At 41.5% G+C, this 21168-nt stretch overlaps 1 protein-coding gene across 1 annotated transcript in view; it reads right to left on the bottom strand.

Moving 5' to 3' along the window:
- The window catches only part of clstn2a (calsyntenin 2a), a 186612-nt gene that overhangs the window by 15913 nt on the left and 149531 nt on the right, over positions 1-21168 (bottom strand). The window contains exon 10 of the mRNA XM_069684151.1: positions 2351-2513. Coding sequence (XP_069540252.1) covers positions 2351-2513 — 163 coding nt within the window. The remainder of the gene's footprint in view (positions 1-2350; positions 2514-21168) is intronic.

Genomic DNA, 21168 nt, shown 5'->3' on the forward strand with positions numbered 1-21168 from the left:
TGAAAAAGGAGGGAAGGAGAAATGAGAGGCTGAAAGGCAATCTTGCTCACTAATGGCCTGCAAAGTTATCAGTTGCGGCTTAGTGAAGCTTAAAGCGGCTTCATTGGGATGTAATAGCTGGCAAACTTGTCCTCCATTCACTCTGGCTAATCCCTCCTTCAGGGCTTTCTCTCACAATCACAGATTCATGGAAAGAGGCAGAGAGAGAGAGAGCGGGAGAGAGAGAGAGAGAGAGAGAGAGAGAGAGAGAGAGAGAGAGAGAGAGTGAGAGAGGCCTGCATGAAGCAAAGGAAGAAAATGATGACGACAAAAAAGAAAATTGCAAGCGGGCACAGGATGAAAAGAAATTTAAACGGCAACTAAAATGTCCCCGGGATTGGAGCTTTGGATGCTGCTGGCGGCTGTTATGAGCGTGATTTAGGCAAGCTGCAGAACGGATCACTCCTGTCTCATTCTGCCCTCCTGTAACGCACTTTTGTGTAATTATTCAAGTCATAAACATGGCAGCAGGGTAGCTCTTATTCATTTAAATGTGTTCTCTACCCGCTCTCGTTCCCTGCCGCTGGAACTGACACGCAGAATTTCCAGTTTGATACCCACTCAGCGAGCGCCTCTCCATTTCAAAGAAAAATACTCGCAGCCTCGGGGCATAAATCTTAATCTCTTTATTTATCTTAACAGTATGACTCTTGCTTTTTCTCGCTCTCTGTTTGTGCTTCAAATGTAATTTTCAACATCTTTTGAGGCTGCCGAGCCGCTCTGTGGAGGCAGTTTACCATATGTCGCTGTCATTTTCCAGGTCGTTTCCCTTTGAATATTTTGAAAAACACATTTCATGACACTTTATGCATTTATTTCATGATCTGTTCTCAGACCGGTTTGTGGGCTTCAGAATCATTTCATAGTATTGCAGAGCTGTGATTAACATATTCTGACCAGTCTAAATGCAGTGCTTTAGTTTCTTTACTTTTATTGCAAATTCAAACTCTATATACTGTTTTATATTTAAACAAAACTGTTGCTAAAAAACACAATCAATAACATACAAATGGTGCAAATATGGCCCTCTAGAATAATAATAATAACCTTGACATGAGTATATAGAAAAAGAGCATCCATTCATTATCTATACCGCTCCTGTTCATGGTTTGCAGGGGGCTGCAGCCAAGCACAGCTGCCATTGGCCGAGAGGCGGGTACACCCTGGACTGATCGGCAGTCGATCACAGGGCTGACACACCCGACAAGCAAGTCTTTGGAGTGTGGGAGGAAGCCGGAGTACCCGGAGGGAACCCACGCATGCACGGGGAGAACATGCACACTTCACGCATGAAGGCCAACTACACCGAACCGGGATTCGAACCAGGAACCTTCTAGCTGTGTGCATCCCTAAAAAAGAACAAAGTGTCCTTCTAAGCCACCAAAACACCTTCATTGATCTTCGGCATATACTCTCCAAATTTATAAAATTCTTCCCAAAGATATTCTCTAATTGGGTGTTTTGTAAAATCTTCTTTTAAAACTCTTTGTTTGTTGAGTCATAAAAAGTTTTTTAAATCATTTGCAGGCTACATGTAAGAAAGCAAACCTCTGAATCCATTCATCTGGACTCTAAGTGGACTTCTTTCCTGCCAACTCAGAATTAAAAGTTAGCTTTAAGTCCTGGTGAGCCGATGTGTGTACAGATACTTTTCCAAAACACTAATTAGCTCAGCAGAGATATTGCTGTTTTATACTCTTTACTGCTCCTGTCAATCGCCTGTATATTGTTTCCCACTCTTGTGTTTGTATTGTGACTTCGTCCTTGTGCATGTAGGAGTGATATTAACCCACAAACAGTGGAAGACTCTGCCTCTGTAGCATCCTCTACCCACACGCGTGTATCTTTAGTTGTGAGAGCGTGTTTCACACTGACAATCTCCCGCTTTGCCGGACGTGTGAAAGGAATGTCAGGAAGTGAATGTCCTCAAATTGTCAAATTGTGGGAATTCTCAGGAGTTCATGTGTAAAAGGGGTTAATAATGAAACAAATTACAGTACTTTTAATGAAGTGGTTAAAATGATGTCACTCCTGTACTTATGTGTCTCTGTTTAGTAAAAATAGGCATATAAAAAGTGATTTCTTATTTTATTTGGAGCAAATAAAAAGCCGAACCTGAACCCAGCTGAACAGGCTGCTGCATATAAAACAAGTGTCAGATTATAGTGTGGCTGTAAACACACCCAACAACAAAATGTAATAGCAGCTGCGTTGTTCCTCTCTGCTTTCAGCCTCTGTAATGCCTCAGAAAAATATCTGCATTACTCTGAAGCTACTCTGTATTTATAGATACACACACACACTCACTGACCTTGCCAGCAGGCGCCCACAGTCAGCTGCGTATCAATCTTTGCGGTGTGGATCGGCCAGTCATCCGTCACCAGGTAGGGTTCATAGGTCACACCGTCCACAAACAGAGTGACAGCAGGAAACTCCACGTTGATCACATAATAGTGCCATTCTTTGTCACAGATCTGTGGAGGAGAGAGAGCGGTTATCATGTTATGAAGCTGCAGTACTCTCTGCTATGTGTCCACTTATTACGCATTCATGTAAGAAAATATCCCTGGTTTCACACGCAGGAAAATAGGGCAGCTTTAAAAACACATTACTCTGGCAACTACATCTCTTTTTCAGGGGTCTTATTTACGGTTGGGAGCATTTTTCCGTGGAGGATTATGTTTATACGTCATTATGAAGATGATGTTTACTCCAGTCAGGCAGCAGAGACCGAAGGCGCATCTGTGAACGTTCCTCGCCTTTTCTACCTTCAGTGAAAGAGACGCTACAAATTCCTCTCTTCATCTCTGGATCATTTGCTCCCTGTCGTCAGATGGCTAATGAGGTTTCCGTCTAATGAGCTGTTCATTAAAGGCACACGATGAGTGACAAACACGGATGTAGGGAGCCCGGTTTCTTTGAATATTTGTGGAATCTGTAGGCACACGTCCTGTTTTCTCTTCTTCTTCCTGGTCGTCTACACACCACAAGCACACACCCATACTCTCCCAACTCTCCCTACTCTCTCAACCATATGTTAAAACCTGTATGCTACTTTGCTCATATAGCTGTAGGGCTAAAACTATAATATGACTTTTCATTATCAATTAACGTGCACATCGATTAATCAATCAATTGGTTCATCTATAAAATGTCAGAAAATAGTGTAAAATGCACTTTTGTACAACAGTTCTGACCAAGTAATCTGATTGGATAAGAGGCATTCCATGAGTTCTGATATAGAGAACAACATCACAGGGACTTTTCACTGTGTGTATCACTCCGCCTCAGCCAGGTGTTCTGAATACTGTTAATTAACATTACAGCAGACCGCGTCTACATTAATCAACTGGTACCTCTGAATCACACAGCAGACTCTCATTTCACTTGTTGATGATGAATTAAAACAAACAGATAAATGTACATGATAAGAACAGCTGTGGTAACCTGGAGACACAGAGAGCAGGAGAATGTTTGGGTTGCTTGGCAACAAAAGTCCAGTGTCAGTTAAGTTGTGGAACTAGTGGAGTTGGTGGAGTAATCAGTTGTTGATTGTTACTGTTTACTACTATTTGCTGCTTGTGTAACTGTTGTGATTATCTTCGGCACGAGGCCGGTGTGATGATATCCAGTACAACATCACTCCCTCTCATGTCATTTTGCTTAGATAATATCTAAGAGCCAAATATGACACATTATCTGTTTGGAAAAAAAACACACAAAATCCACAAAAAAAATTACAGAAAGTTCAATGATAGTACAAATGTTGATTAATTTTCTGTTGAAATGATTAATCGACTAACGGTTTCAGCTCTACGAGGCTTTTTGCTCTAAGAACATTGACCATAGTGAAGGGAACTGCAATACCTTGAAAGTTGAATGAAAGGCCATTCAGTACTGTGGCGCTCAATAAATATAGAATATAGAAATCAAAGTTGAACTCAGAGTGAACCTGCACTCGCTGGCTGGGGACTTCCTGTGTGGAGTTACACAGCAGTACTTTACATTTTTCACCATGTGTATGTGGGTTTCCTCCCAACGTCCAAAGACACCCACAGTGAGAATGCTTTACATAATTTACATGTGTCTCTGTGTGTTCACTTCATGTGGGATGGAAGCTGTGGATGTGAATAATTCCCTATGATTTAAGAGCAATATGATTTGAGAATATAGAACATTTTTCATAAATTGTAGCTTATCTGTTTGTGTTTACTTGTACATCCATACCTTTAAGTGCAGAGTCTGATATACACAGATTTGCCATAACATTATGACCACCTGCCTAATATTGTGTAGGACCCCCTTTTGTTGCCAAAACAGCCCTGACCCGTCGAGGCATGGACTCCACTAGACCTCTGAAGGTGTGCTGAGGTATCTGGCACCAAGACATCAGCAGCAGATCCTTTAAGTCCTGTAAGTTGCGAGGTGGGGCCTCCATGGATCGGACTTGGCTGTCCAGCACATCTCAGAGATGCTCTATTCGATTGAGATCTGGGGAATTTGGAGGCCGAGTCAACACCTTGAACTCGTCGTGTTCCTCAAACCATTCCTGAACCATTCCTGAACCATGTCTACAGTGTGGCAGGGTGCATCATCCTGCTGAAAGAGGCCTCTGACAATAGGGAATACTGTTTCCATGAAGGGGTGTATTGGTCTACTACAATGTTTAGGTAGGTGGTACGTGTCAAAGTAACATCATAAATGGCAGGACCCAAGGTTTCCCAGCTGAACATTGTCCAAAGCACCACACTGCCTCCACCGGCTTGCTTTCTTCCCACAGTGCATCCTGGTGCCATGTCTTCCCGATGCACCCGGCCATCAATGATGTCAGGAAAACATGATTAATCAGATCAGGCCACTTTCTTCCATTGCTCCGTGGTCCAGTTCTCAAGCACTTTCGGCGGTGGACAGAGGTCAGCATGGGCACCCTGACCAGTCTGCGGGTTGTTTCTTGCAACAAACTGTGGTGCACTGTGCGTTCTGACACCTTTCTATCAGAACCAGCATTAACTTTTTCAGCAATCTGAGCTACAGTAGCTCTTCTGTTTGATCTGACCACACGGGCCAGCCTTCACTCCCCTCATGCATCAATGAGCCTTGGCTGCCAATGAGCCTGTGGCCGGTTCACTGGTTCTCCTTCCTTGGTTCACTTTTGGACGGTCCTGACCACTGCAGACCGGGAACACTCCACAAGAGCTGCAGGTTTGGAGGCGCTCTGACCCAGTCGTCTAGACATCACAGTTTGGCCCTTGACAAAGTCGCTCACATCCTTATGCATGCCCATTTTTCCTTCTTCAAACTCATCAACTTGGAGGACCAAAGTTCACTTGCTGCCTAACATATCCTACCCACCGACAGGTGCCCTTGAAGCGAGATACATGTCAGTGGTCATAATGTTATGGCTGAGCGGTGTAAAAGCTTTTCAGAGAAATCTCAGTTTCAATTATGACTTTGATATTAACAAGAATACTTACTTAAGAATATTTACCAGTTGGTAATAGTTAAACAAACAGGTAATTACGGTAATATTAGGACGCAGCACTGTCCCTGTGATTGACTGGTGAGCGGCCCACGGCGTATCATGCTTGGCTGCAGTGCACTGATAGACATTAACAGGATTAACAGGTGTAAAAAAAGGATAAAGGTAAGATAAAGTGTGATTACACTCCAAACATCCAGGGAAGACTGCAGGGATTATATGCTATTATATTTTACATTTTATACGCTGTGAAATGGCTAAGCAGAATTAAGTCTATTATACTCGCCCGGAGGATGATTGACACACACAACACAGCACGGGGTCCTGAAAGCCGCAACACCTCAGCCTCACACACACCTGAGCCACAGTGCCTGTGATCTGAGCCACAGCTCACTTTAAACCTTTCAAGGTGCAAGTGTACTTCCTTTTAAAGTGAGAGTTTTAATGTCTTAAAGGTTTTATAAGTCCTCACTTTATTGTTCCTGCTCTTTTAGCGTCTGTTTTTCTGTAATAAGTCTGGTGTGCAGGCCTCGGTTGAACGAGCAGTAAGCAATTTATTTGCACTGAAGAGGAGAAAATCTGCTGCTTTGAGAATAGCAGGGACGGATACAACATTCAGATAGATTTTCATTTTGTTAGATTTCTCTCTAAGGCTCAGTGGCTACACAGACACACACAAACACACGCACGCACACACACAAATTGTTGTTTTATTCAAGCTTTTATATGAACTAATGGGGTTGAGACCTTTGTTGGAGCAGCCATGACTCTCTAGGGATGTTCAATTTAGAACGTGGAGTCTCACTAGGAGTGTGAAGAGACAGAAATTCCCACAGGATATCCCAGACACCCCTCCCACACAGTATCACATCTCTCAGTATGTACTAGAATAATTATGGCTAGTTATTATGCATTTACATAGAGTGCGTCCTTATATGACCACGAAAAGATCTAAACCTCACCAGTCAAGGCCGGACAGGATTATGTGGCTGTAGCTCATAAAACTACCTTTTCCTGTGAAACCAATTAATTGTATTTTGCGACAGTTTGGGGTCAACTTTAATAGTTATTTTATAATATAAACAGAATTTAAAAAAAAAGAACTCCTCTAACAAAGTTGAAGTATAACTGTTTTTTAGTTTCCTGTAAACAGATTGAGATATCCACTGATTCCAAGAATGTTATTAACAATGACTGTGTTTTAGTTTCACCAGCTCACATCAATGATTTGTATGTGTTCTCGTCTCGACAGGCAAAATAAATTGCCACTTTCATTTAGCTGCTGGCTGGCTGACTGCCCGCGGAGGTCACTGAAAAAGATAGAAAGTGAAAAAATAGAATTACGAGAGAAGCCTGATGTTTTTTAACTTGTTTGACTTGTCGGCAGCTCTTTTGGCTAGGTGTGAAGTTTTTCCTGCTCTTTAGAGTTAAAATCTGTGCTTCTGACGCCCTAATGCAGACATCATTACTGAACTACTGTCACGTGATTTTGATGTTTTAAAAAATGTTATTCCTGATGTTAGTAAAACGGCATATGTTACCCCTTATTAAAGGGTGAAGTTCCCAAGTTGTTGAATAACTTTAGACCTAGTCCCATGCTCCCTTTTATGTGGGTTAAAGTCCTTGAAATGCAGATGATGACCAGATCAAAGATTATTTGTGTGTGAACAACTTTACAGAGGATTCACCAGAAGGAAGCAGCACAAAACAGTAACTGCTGTCATGAAAATAGTAAATGATGTTGGGGAAACCTTGGACACAAAGAACTATTGTACTGCTTTTTTTATTGATTTGTCACAAGTATTTGAAACAGTATTTTGAGCCATTCGGCCTTTATAGGACAGCTGAAGCTAAACAGGAAATATTGGGAGGAAAGAGTGGGGGATGACATTCAGCAAGGGTCCTAGGGCGGGAGTGGAACCTGCAGCCGCTGCGTTGAGGACTGTACCCAGTTAGCAGGGAACGTTCCCATAACATTGGCTCACATTACCTACAAGTTCTACTTACGTTTGAAAGAAAACGTTTTAATCTAATGTTCAGAGAACGTTTTCAGGACGTTTATCACTTCAAATAAAGTTCTTGTAACGTTAAAACTCAAACTAAGACAAAACGTTTTAACGGCAACATTCTGAAGATATTTTCAGGATGTTTTTGAGGCCTGGGATGTCAGAATGCCTTTTATAAAACATTTGCTCAATGTGACATAAAAACAAAGGTAGAACATGCTTCCTGCAACATGCTGAGGATCTTTTCAGGATGTTAGTACGGCCTGAACTGTTTACTATTTATAAAACATTTCTGAATTGTGATTTGTTAACAAAAGAACATTCTCACTGGAACTTTCTGAAAATGTTTTCAGAGAACTTTCTCCTGCTATTAAAAGGAACATTCTGGGAACCAAATAAAAACTTCTAGCTCAAAACATTACCAGTACATCGCATGTAACATTCTCAGAATGTTCTTAGAACAAAACATTTCCATGGGTAGCCTCTGTATATGGGGCGCCTGCTCTACCCACTGAGCTAATCCAGTGCCCCCCGGTATTTGAAACTGTAGATGATAGCATTTTATGCTAGAGATACTCAGACATGGGCCTATCCGACCAAACTGTTGGCTGGTTCTCAAATTAACCCTTTAATAGAAAACAATGAGTCAACTCAGTGGTCTTTTCTTCAGCTTTCTTAATGTCACCAAAGGTGTGCCACAAGGATCGGTTTTAGGACCCCCCCCCCCCCCTTTTCACTCTTTACTTAAACGATGTTGGTCTTAATATTATTGCCTCCCTATTTCTTTAGGCAGATGATACCATTGTATATTTCTGTGCAAGCACTGTTGTCATTTCTTTTGAACATATGCAATCTGTGTTTGATTCTAGTAAGTTTCAACTGTCTGACCTCAGACAAGTGTTCACTTGTAGCGGCAATCTAACTACAAAACATGCCACTTGAGGGAACTTGAAGTCATTTCCAACGCTGTGTCTCCCCTATCTAGCCTTCATGTGACTAATCACCACGTGTGCCCACAGCTGTGCAGGTAACCCATAGCAACCATAGTGCCTACCATAAACACACGCCCACATTCACGCACACAAACATACACAAGTCTAAATTGGCTGCAACAGCGCTACTGTACATGAAATCAGAGTGGAAAACCTTGGTTCACACAAGTGGCCATGAATGCGTGAACTAAATTTTAGGGAACACCATAGCTGTTGAGATGTTTTAGTCTTCACAGAAAAACGGGGTTGTCAAAGTCAGAAGAAACCATCCTCTGGGGATCATAAATGTCTGAACCACATTTCATTGCAATCCATAAAATACGTGTTGAAAAATTCATTTCGGACCAAAGTGGTGGACTGCCTGATGGGCAGACAAGACAGTCACACAGCTAGAAAGGCTAAAATACCCCTGGGAAATGAAAAAAAGACTATAAAGCTTCACTTCCAGGAGACATTTTCATCAAGTTTGTGCAGTATGAAAATATGACAGCAACAAACTGAGTCACATTATTTCTCTCACACAGGGAGCCTGATTGTTTCTCCCTTGATCTCTTATCTTGTTGTCTCTCATTTTCCCTCCCTGTTTGTGTCTTTTGACTGAAAAGCAGAAATAGAGGACATGAAAAAATAAAGTCCTCTATTTCTATATGCTTGTGTAGAAATGCATGCATACAAATCCTTACCAGCAGGAGCTCTCAATACACTCCTAATGAGACTTTAATGCCTGAATGTTAAAGCAGGAGGGGATCAGTCAATGTTGATGTCGATGTTTATATTTTTATGTCGTTGTACGCAATAACTTGTAAATATTAAAACATTGTTTGTCATCTTGTAAGAGATTAAATATTATGAGTGTCTTGTCATGCAGTCATTTATGTGCAGACACTGTACGTGACTAACTGTAGTTAAAGGCTTGAATCCAATCCAGCAGTCAATTTGTTTAGGTTGCTGACAAATCATTCCCCTACTTTAACAGATGCACACACATGCCAGCGCACACGGTATATAAACACATAATTAGCAGCTACCATCAGCAGTACTCTGTCTGTTTTTAGAGGCATGTTTGTGTGCATGTGGGATGTCTGAAGGCACATCAGTCAGTGGGAATTTAAAAGTATTACCCTGTGTAACAGTGTAACAAGACAATGACTGGTGGAAGACTGTAATGAGCTGGTCCCAAAGCAGGTTGCAGGGCTGTTAAGGAATAACAGAATCACCAGAGGAGTCACACAACAGAGAGAGAAACAGCTGTGGTGGCAGATAGAAGGCCATGTCCCTGCAAATATATATACATTTTAAAATACATTTTTTGTTCCTTTCATGCGTTCCATTCATATTAAAATATAAAATTTCTGTTTTCCAAAAAATTGTATTTTCACTTTGTACTGTGCATGGAAGGGCACATGTTGTACTCACATGGAGAGGACAGTTATAGCTTTTGCTCCTGCACTTCCAAAGTTACTATTTCTTCCTTTTCTGATGAATAAATCTCTGATGAATAAAGTTGAATGGTTGAGTCAGACAGTAATATTCATCCAAGGAAAACAGATTTTGGAAGGCAAAAGGGTAAACATAGCCTGCTTGGGGAGCAGTGTGGAAAGTAACATTTCCTCGTTGAAAAACTATTTTTTTATCCGACTTCCTTTTACCGCTCAGAAAGCAACAGTACAGTGAAGCTGTGCAGCCTAACAGAGTAAAAGTTGAGCTCGATATCTACAAAATGCTCTTGACAGAATGAACAGCTGCCTTACAGAAAAATGCCAAAAGGATTACTGAATTGAAATATTCCGGCAGGTGAATAACAGACAGCCTCTCCGGGGCAAGAAACCCACCTTTCCGACTGAAACTCACACATACCAACAAAACTCCCACACAGTCGCTCTAAACTGACCTCATCTAAGGACTCTGTAGCACATTTCTGGCCTTTTTACAGCTGAAATTTTGACAGGAAAAGCACAGTTCGCCTGACTGACAACAACCCGAGGGCCCAGAGACTGAAAAAGATACACAGAGTTCAGCAATCATGAAGTTTATTATTAAGAGACAGCCGTGGCTCAGAGGTAGAGTGGGTCCCCTTTTAATCAGAAGGGTGGCCCCCAACCTCCTCCCCCTTTCTACATAAACTGGTTTGGTTCATATTTAAAGGACAGGGACTACTTTGTGTCTATAGATAACTTCAGATCTGAGCAGACAAGAATTACATGTGGAGTTCCCCAAGGCTCCATTCTTGGGCCTCTTCTGTTTAGCATCTACATGCGTCCACTGACTCAGATCGTGGAAAACTACAAAATTAGTGTAAGAATGTGAGCGTGACAGGGTGAATGTGACATGTAGTGTAAAACCATGAGTGGTTGACTGACTAGGAAGGTGCTATATAAGTATATATTCACTATAATTTCCTCCTATTTTCTTACTCTGACATGTCATAACGTTTTCAGTGGAAAACATTTTCTGTTGAATGCACAATGCTCACTATTTACCTCAACATAAGTCTATTAAGCAGTAATAAAAAACAGGGTAAGTGTGAAGATTTTTTAATGAACCTTTTTCACCTTAAAAACAATATTGCATTTCGTTACAGGAAAAGGAGTTGTAATTGCTAACATTAAAAACAACTGCATCTCAACTGAGGTAAGCTAGCTCCAGTTACCAGTGATGTGGTATTGTGCTGCATGCTGTTAATTATAATGAAACTGAGCCATCATTAACTCAATTGTAACTTGTTCTTTCTCTGCTATGACAGGTCAATGTCTGTCCAGAATAGGTCTATTAGGAGAAAGCCAGGAAAGCTGTTTCACACATCATTAAATTCCAAAAGTATGAAGGCAACTATACACAACTTTTTCCATCTTCATCTTTGATAAAACAATAACAAGTAAAGACAAGCGCTCTGTACTTCCTTCATGGGGAACAACCTGTTCTGCAAAGTACTTGCACTCCATCACTTTCCCTAAATTCTCCCCACGACATTGATACCTTTATCTTTTTCCACATGCTTCTGTGAGGTGATTTTGTGTCTCTAAACAGCCAACATCCGACTCCTCTTACAGTTCCACATTTTGGCAATTTTATAATGATCTAGATTTCAACAGTTGGACAAAAGTCTGCATGGTTATCTTTTCCTACTGATAAAAGAATATAGAATCTCCTTCAGGTAAGCTGGTCAGGGTTAAGGACTGTACAGCTGTTATAGAAAGACCTTGATCATTCCTCTTTTACTGGAACCATCTGCCATCCTAATAAAGATTCAGCTTCAGATGCTGGAAACTAACCCTACCTTACTGATACACATATCCTTTGTTCAGTATATTACCATGCAATAGCAGTGTTTTATTGCTGAGAGTAAACACCAGAGATAAGCCTGTCTATCTTGTGGAAATCTGCCACGGCGTATTTACGAGATCCTATTACATCAGCACCAAAGAAGGAAGATAAGAGCCAATTGGACCCAGAAAACACTGTGGAGTCTGGAGGCTGAATTCAGGTTGTCACCTAAAGGATCTCTGGCTAAACAATTAGACACAGCTGCTGCTAATGAGGAGAGTACAGTCCAGAATCCTGCTTTGAGCAAGTATAGGTTATAAAATTCAGGTAATAAACCAGACTGTGCATCTTGGTAGGGGGAAAACAAACCCTTATTCACAAATAGCCACGAGGCATTTAAATCTGCTGACATAAACAGAATAATGAGGACACTCTGCTGGCTGCTGAGGCGTCCTTTAATAGGGTCAAGATTATTTTGATGCATTGGAGAGGTTTAAGATGGATGGAGACTTCTTTATATTGTGAGAAACAGAATTTATGTGTTCTTTTTTATGGTACGAAGAGCTGCTGGCTGTTTTTGCAGCACTGATTTCAGGATGTGAAGGATTCAGTGATGGTATACATAAGGGATAATATGTATAGTGAGCAGATTCACAGGGTTTTGTCTCACTCTGGGAGGGGTTCCTCCACGATAACCACCTGCTCACTATACATTATCCCGCTTATTACACGGCTTCCTAGTTGTGAAATGAATTATTTGACAACAAATACTGATTAGGAAATTATTTTATTCATTTAAAAATGATTATATTTCCGTTAAAAAGTAGTCTGTTACACTCACATTGAGAGCTGTGTCCATAGCAACGGTTAACTCTGTTACTCTGTAGCCTTCTTAAAATGAGCTAACCTAGCTGTTATTACTCACATTAAAATGAGCTAACCTAGCGGTTATTACTCACATTAAAATGAGCTAACCTAGCTGTTATTACTCACATTAAAATGAGCTAACCTAGCTGGTTTTACTCACATTAAAATGAGCTAACCTAGCTGGTTTTACTCACATTAAAATGAGCTAACCTGGCTGTTATTACTCACATTAAAATGAGCTAACCTAGCTGGTTTTACTCACTTTCAATGTAAATATTTCCACTCATTGTAAAGTAAGAAAAGTAGGACGGCCCACAGGAATCAGCTCAGCACCTGATTTAGGTTTTCTGTCTCGCAACTGTCAGAGTCTGTTGACATTTTCCTTTCCATTCACCCTCTTAATGTTAATGTTTATTACATGTTCACCGTCTTTAAACAGCGCTGTATCCTGCACTGTGTTCCGTTTAATGTTTACTTAATGTTTAAAGTCTTTAAACACCGCTGTATCCCGTACTGTGGTCCGTTTAACCACAGTCTGATTAGCCAATCAGAATCATTGTGTAATCATGATTGATAATGATTGATGCATTAACTTCTGTGAATTTAGAAATCACAAGATAATTAAAGGGTACATTTTCTCCCCTTCTAACCTTTACTTATTTGATGCCGCTTTGTCTGAACTACTTTCATCTGTTATCCCTTCTTCTGATTTCCTCACCTCCACCTCCTCGCTCTGTCCTAACCGCCACCTTTCTCACGTCCTTTGTTCCTATTCTCATTCCTCTCCTCTGCTCTCCTCTTTCTGCCACTGTTATGGTTCTGCATTATTGATGCCAGCCTATTAGGTGTCACTGTTGTGGTAGGTAGTGACAAGGAGAGGGAATAAAATCAAAACTGTAAAAGAAAGAGAGAAAGAAAATAAGATTTTATAGCGAGTTTGACATGTTGGGTATAAAATCTGTCATTCAGAAGCAGTTCTGAGTAATAGTTGTGTAGAGCAGTAAGATGCAGTACACTGTGATGTAGACTTTGTAACACTCATAATAGTAATAAATAATACCCTGAGGCAATCATAAAACATGATGGAGTTTGAAGTAGTCGAAAAGGAAAAGTATCATTATCTAAAGAATGCGTCAAGGTCTACTTTGAGAAGTTTTAACCGAGAATGTTGACAAAGGTTGGCTATCTGCAAGATCTGATTCATGTCAGCGACACAACAGAAAGAGCTAAACAAAGTAAGATGTGAGGGAAGAGATTAAATAAGAGGAAAGCCAAAGGTCTGCTTTGAAATCATGTTTAACCGCAGGACGTTTGAAATCTCTGTCTGTCCGTCGCTCCGTCTCGTCTGTAATCTCACCGGCTCTTACTTTTAAATGCAGCGATAAAATATCAATGGATTATTTCAGTTGTACCTTTGAGGTCAGCATGAAAAGACTTTTTTCTTCTAAATTAGAAGCAGCAGTTGGAAAAGGGGAAGACTAGATCAGTGATGAGACAGAGGGATAGAGAGGTGGCGTGATGGAGGGAGAAACAGGAAGAAACCGTCCGTCAGTACATCAGTGTGCTGACTGGGTGCTTATGGAGTGCCTATAGTGCACTGGGTGTGACTGCAGAGTGGTCTATAAGCAGAAGATACTGGCATTAGGTACATGCTTCCTACACACATACACAAATGCACTCTGTAAATACATACACAATGAGATGCAGCAGCTTTACAGACAGTAGGAGTATCAAAGGAAGTGCCTAAGGCGGGGTACACACTACAAGATAATCAGGCCGATTCAGTTTCTTCAGACAAAAGTAAGCAGCCGAGCACACACTCTGGGCCAATTGGGAAGCCAGCTGACTGAAGAGGGGAGCACAACAACCTCCGCCATAGTGGCAAAAGTAAACCTAAAGCATGATGTGAACATGTACAGCCCATGTTCACGTCATCTCCACTACTTCATCAATAATTTTTTCTTTGTGAATTTTCAGTAAAAAGTCCAGAACTATCATTGCTAATTCTTCCTGCCCGTCGTCCGCCATGTTTGTCTCCCTAAAGTCACGTTTGACCGCGAGATATTTAGCGAGATTTCCAGTTTTGAGAGTCATGACCAATGACTGCATATATAGATGGACAACGTGTCTCCATCTGCTCTCATTGTACAAAACTGAAGCAAAAATAGCCCCTCTGATGGGCGCTGCCATTTTGTGATGGTGACGTCATTTGGAGCCAGAGCTGCATGGTAGATCGGCATAGCCACTTCTGCTAACCAAAACACACACTTAACTTACTGAAAAGAAATAGCAAAGATCCCGCATGTTGACGTATTTAACAGCAGAACAGCTTCTTGTGTTGGTCTGAAGCAGACGTTCACAGATATGTAAACTTCAATGACTGTAGTGATTGTTTTAGTTACAGCTCCTCTCATCGATCCTCCTCTGTTCTGCTAATCCAGAACTGATCGGCTGCAGGAGCCGTATTTGTCAACAGAGCTGTCAATCATCATTTTGACAGCATCAAATAAATAATTAAAGATAAACTTGTCAGAAAAATGAACACTTGGACATAAATCAGCATGATAAGAACTAACTATAATGACAGAAACCATGTTTGAGAAATATTTGTTTGGTGTGTATTTTGATTTTATAGTTTGACTCATGTCCCGTCTGTTAACATGGAAGAGGCGGGCTTTATGACCTATACTGCAGCCAGTCAGCAGGGGGCGCTCCAAATGTTTTGGCTTCACTTTAAAGGAGCTGTCATGTCGGCCATTTTTCATACAGTCTATGGTCAGGACTCTGGTTGTTGGTGAATGAATCTGTTAGTGTGTCGCTCCCCACACACTACATGAACAAAACAGTTCAATCACAATCACATTTTTAACATCTGTTGAGATTTTAAATATCTTTTAGTGTGGGCCAGGCCTTAAAGGGGGCAAATTACAGCTGAGCATGAAAGCAAGTTCATTTGAAAAATAGAAGCCAGAAATAAAGTAAACACACACTGAAAATGTCAACCTTGAGGCGAAGCTCTATATCTTCTGCCTCTCTGTCTTTTTCTGTTTATCTGTTATAGAAAAGAGGAAAATGAGTCTTCCATCATTGCCAATTTGTGCTCTTTATACACCAAAGTATGCCGAATGCTGTGTCCTTGTCATAGGACGACTTGGAAAATTAGAGTGATTCATAGCAAACAATATTGTACATAAAAGAGAGTAAACAGCGAGGGCAGAGGCTGATGCTGACTGAAAGAAGTACAGCAAAACGCACGTCACTTCAAGGAGATCGGCAGATCATTTCACACTTTTTTTTACCTGTGTGGTAAGCAAATCATACTCTTGTTCACTGCTATACGGCTACCTGTGTTTTTTAACACTATAGGCACTGAAAGCATGCTTATATCATTCAAATCAGTCAGTCTCTAGTGTTCAGGATGGACCTGAATCAGTCTCTGAATAGGCACTTCAATCTCTCCTGGTATCTTCAACAAACAGGCAGAGAAGCAACACACTCTCCACCATCCAATTAATCTCCTCAGAAACAAAGAGAGGCTTCGGATCAACACAGGGCAGAGAACAAGTCGTGGTACAGCAAGCAGGCAGATAAGGCAGATAGCTGTAGATGCTGTATTGACATGTAATAAAGCAGATTTTGTTCTACTCCTACATTCAGTCCCTATAATCGAACACCAGACATTAATGATGAATCGCAGGGCGTCTGCAGCTGTGTGGAGCAGTGATTGGTGAAATTGGAAAGTTTATCTGTGATTTACAACAGTCAATCGTACAGTTATCTCAGATTGATGTGACTTGTCTTATCTTTTAAAATCTTGGGCCTTAGCTGAGGAAAATACTGTGTATTGGTTTCCCCCCTAACCCTTCTGTTAACATTGATTATTTCCCATTACACTTTCTACCTCCTGTGAGATAATAGCACCTTATTTCAAAGGATGTAGATCAATGCTACATTACTAGCTTTAGGGCCTGTGTCCACTAAACGGCATTGTTGCACTGGCAGCTCCTACTTTCTATACAAAACCAAAGCAGTTCAGCGTTAGTTAGTTAGCGTCAGCTAACTTTTGTCTTTGCGCTCTCTGATGAAAATAGATCAACTTTCGGAACACCACCACACTCGTTAATGTCACTTCTCCCTCACCAACCAATCAAAATCAATCGAGGCGGGACTCTAGATAACAACAGGCTGCTGCTGATGCCAGGACACGATTCATTTTCATTGTTTTTATGTTTTCTTTGTGAAATTTCCTTGAATAAAAGTAAATATTAAGCATACAGAGACATTTTGAACAGACTTAATGGTCATTAAAACAACCAAAAGTGCCACCAGACAACTTTTGTGACCTAGCAACAGAAAGCGCCTGTGAGAAGCGCTCTGAAACTGAGGTCGTGGGCGCTGCCAATGCAAAAAAACAGCGTTAGTGGACACAGGCCCTTATCTCGCTAAGCTGGTTAAACTTAGAACCTTTCAGTGTTTTAACTGTCGTCATAAAACAGGCAAATCATATTTGTTCTTGTTCTCTATTAATCCTAATTGTTTCTTTTCCTTCTGCTTTATTTGACTTTGTTTGTATGTTTGACACTTTCCTCCCATACTTTATTTTATAAGACATTAAAGGAGTGAATCATGATTTGTATAGGGCCTTTTCAATGTGAGTGAATACTCTTTGAACAGCTGGATTGAACTGATACTTCCCTGTAGACTCAGAGGAATAATGTGCACATAGAAAGTAGTGATCCATCCTCTATTATCAGAGCTGAAAAAGAGGAAGGTAAAGAGGCATCGTGTTTGTGTGTGTCTGTGTGTGTGTTACACAATCACAGATAAGTCAATTCTTATAGATGCCTGAGTACAGCTTTCTGTCACATGTGACATTCCTTCAGTGTGTTCGATCGACGTGCAAAATGGAGCCCCTCTCTCTCTCTCTCTCTCTCTCTCTCTCTCTGCCAGCTTCCTTTCATCCCCCTCCGCCCCGCCTCTCTCGCAGTGAGAATTACAAAATCAATAGAGCTAAATGGAGTTGCCGCGGAAGCCATTGAGTGTCCTTTCTAAGTGCTCGAGGAACAAGGACAGTAAGAAGCAGCTGTGACACCCCACAGTCACCTCTCCTCCTTCTGGCCTCAATCCACCACACTCCTTTATCAACAGTCTGTACTGCTCTGTGAGCATGTCCTCATTATTCAACACAAGGCACTGCTGCAGATACTTAGATATAGAGATATAAAAGAAGTATTAATATGTTATTCAAATAAGATGAAATAGAATGTAAAACAGGTCAGAAAATGTGTGGAGAGAAGGTACAGCGTGTCACTTCCCATTATTCTGTAGGATTTGTGATTTAGTGATGCTAGTCAAGTGTTTTTTATTCAGGTCGGTTTTTTGTATGGTGGCCCTGAGAGCTCAAAACACTGTGTTTTAATTAAACATATGCAAATTAAGAAAACAACAAAATACTTGCACATTCTGTAAGTGCCAAATTGGCAACAGAAGTGTTTAAAGGGGACACATTCATGGTTTAAGGATCATGCCAAGGACCACAGGACTTAATGACTACAGACCCGTCGCCCTGACCTCTGTGGTAATGAAGTCTTTTCACACCTGAAGGACATCACAGACCCCCTCCTGGACCCCTGCAGTTCGCCTACAGAGCCAACAGGTCCGTAGAGACGCAGTCAACATGGCCTTCCTCTTCATCCTCCAGCATCTGGACTCAGTAGGAACCCATGCCAGGATCCTGTTTGTGGACTTCAGGTCTGCCTTCAACACCATCATCCTGGCTCTGCTTCAGGACAAGCTCTCCCAGCTGTGCCTGACTCCACCTGCAGGACTGAAGCCTCTGTACATGGGCCCCTGATTTAACCACTGAGCTAAACCGCCACCCCAAACACCACTGCATTCCCACAGTTTAACAAAATGCAACGTCCCTGAGACGACCCCTCCACCTGGCCATCCTGTGTCTCTGTCTGGTGCTGGTTTGTGTTGTGTTGCAGGGGAGGTGTGTCCTGGTTGGAGGTTGGACCTGGGCCCGGTGCGCTCTGCCTTAAAGGCCTCCCAGATATCTCTCATACCAAGTTATGTCGTGTTTCCTTATACTTTTGTAAACAAAAATACTTTTCATACTCGCCGGACCGTGTTGTCTCCCTATATTGTCACAGTCTCTGAGGTGGACTGAGCTGAAATGACAGTCATAAAACACTACATTAATCAATGAGGCTCACTATAGAGATAGCTAATGAGCGCCTCTAATATACTGGGGAGTAGTGAGTGACTGAACAAGGGTAATTATTTAGCAGAATTTGACTTGTCACGGCAGGAAAAGGACAGGTGTAATATTTGGTCGTCAAATGGGGTCGTGTGTACATTAATCACTAGAGGAGCCTGAATGAACTCTCCTCTCCTGCCGTATTCAGGATCTCTGTGGCTAAAATTTTCTACACACTGCTCATGAGTTGTGACGCGTTTGCTGACTAAATGGTTCAGGCCTAAAATATCCAAATAGATTTTTGCGGATAAACACGTCTGCGATTGATTTCAAAGACAATGAGTTGGCTTCACTCTGACGCAGCGCACGCTGCGACCAGGCACACATGAGCTTCTGGTGTCAGTTCGTTCAGAGAGCAGTGGTTTCTTTCTAGACCCGCCGCCTTGCATCCACCACAAAGACCCAATCAATTGTGAAACAAGTTAGAGACACAAGTTTCTTCTTCGGCAGAAAGCGCTAATCAATAATGCAATCCAGCCACAAGACACATTTTCACAGGAATTTTCCTCTAACCAGTTCGACTGCTCTTTTTACCTCCATGTTTGCATGACCTGATAATTGACAAAGTATTACCTTTAAAAATTCAAGAAATTACAATCATAAGAGGCATAGTAAGCAGGTTAAGCAAAGGCAACACATCACAGATATAACAAGTATGTTTTCCCTTCAAGTCGTCCATTCATGTTAAGTATGATGTCCTGTCAATCGTTAACCTCCCGTATCTCAGACCAGTTCCCATTCATTTTTTATGAGAGTCTCTGCACAAGTGATTTGTTCTGGTGAGTAACTCATCACGTATTCTCTTTGACTGCACTACGTGCTTTCACCATGCTCCTTCTTAAGATCTAACTAAAGGAGCAAATAGGATCCCCGCTCCTCTACAGCATGTCGATTTGTGTGTGTGGGAGGGAATGAGAGAAAGATAATAAGACACAGAAAGAGAATGAGAAGACTACAGGGTGTTTGCTAAGAAAACTCAGCAGTCTGCTCCTTGGCCGCCCCATCCCTCCGTCACATCTGTCCCTGCGAGCCTCCAGAGATAAGAACACCAGACCGAGGAAAACTTTTCAATCTCCCTCTGACCCAGAACACACAAGCACCTGTTTGGAAGGTACACAGAGCAGCACCGGCAGAGGCACTGCCATGTTTGCATGCACAGAAGAAAGTTAAGCCTTTTGTTTAATTTCTCACTCAAGAAAAAAAACCTGCGAATGAAACAAAAGGAAGCGCGGTCGCACACTCACACGGAAACATACAAATCTGTGATAATCTGCTTAGTGAGCACAGATGTCTGAGAGCTGGCTGTAATTATGATGTATTTTTCTAATAATTTCAGAGTGAGGTGGATAAACATGTGTCCCAGGGGTAAACATTAGATTACATTCACATCCAGCATCAATGATAAGTGAGCCGAGGAGAGTCTGTGGAAAAGGGAGCTTCCCATGCAAAGGGAGTTTATTGGCTTATCATGACAATCACTTTGACTCCAAGGATTTTCTTTTCTTTTTTTACAGAAGGATTTTCTCCGCTCGGTGACGGCCGACTGAGCCGGAGTGATGCGATACCCTTCAGTCTTATTCAAGGGTCTGTCTTACTGAGGCGTCCTTCAGCAAGACCTATAATCCCTCCAGCTCCACAGACACACTGGGCTGACCCTGCTTCATGATGTCTTTAAGGGACGCAACTTTAGTATATTAACATTGAGATAGAATACCTCGATGCCTTGCATGTTGTAGTTCAGGGGGTATTTACAGTGTCATTACATGTCAGCAGGGTTGCCAGGGTTAGGAATTTGTTTGACAATTTTTAGCTTTTTGCACAGCTCTCCCATTACACCTATTGTACATATTTTGTATTATATTGTTTTTATTTTTTCGTTCTTTATTGTTTACTATACTTTATTGTTTATTGCTTATTGTTTATCTTATTCAATTTAAACTCCTTGACAGTATGAGGACTGCTGATTGCAGCTTCCTCCTTTTTTATTCTCCCTCTGTGTTCATTATTTTTGCACCGAAACACCAGGATAACTTCCTTGTATGTGTAAACCTACTTGGCAATAAACCTGATTCTGACCTATCACGCCTGACATTGAACAAGATTGAGCATAATCTGCACATCGTCTGTATCTGAATTCAAACGGATTCACCCAGCCTGCTGTAGAGCATCACGTTAGTGGAGGTGAGGTCTGCGCAGAACACCGTGAACATGAGCAGAACAAAGTTAACTTTTTGCTGTCCTTCGTGAACAGAATGTACA

This window comes from Semicossyphus pulcher, unplaced genomic scaffold, assembly GCF_022749685.1.
Source record: "Semicossyphus pulcher isolate SPU_LCO1_2020_fin unplaced genomic scaffold, fSemPul1.0.p SCAF_7, whole genome shotgun sequence".
NCBI lineage: Eukaryota > Metazoa > Chordata > Actinopteri > Labriformes > Labridae > Semicossyphus > Semicossyphus pulcher.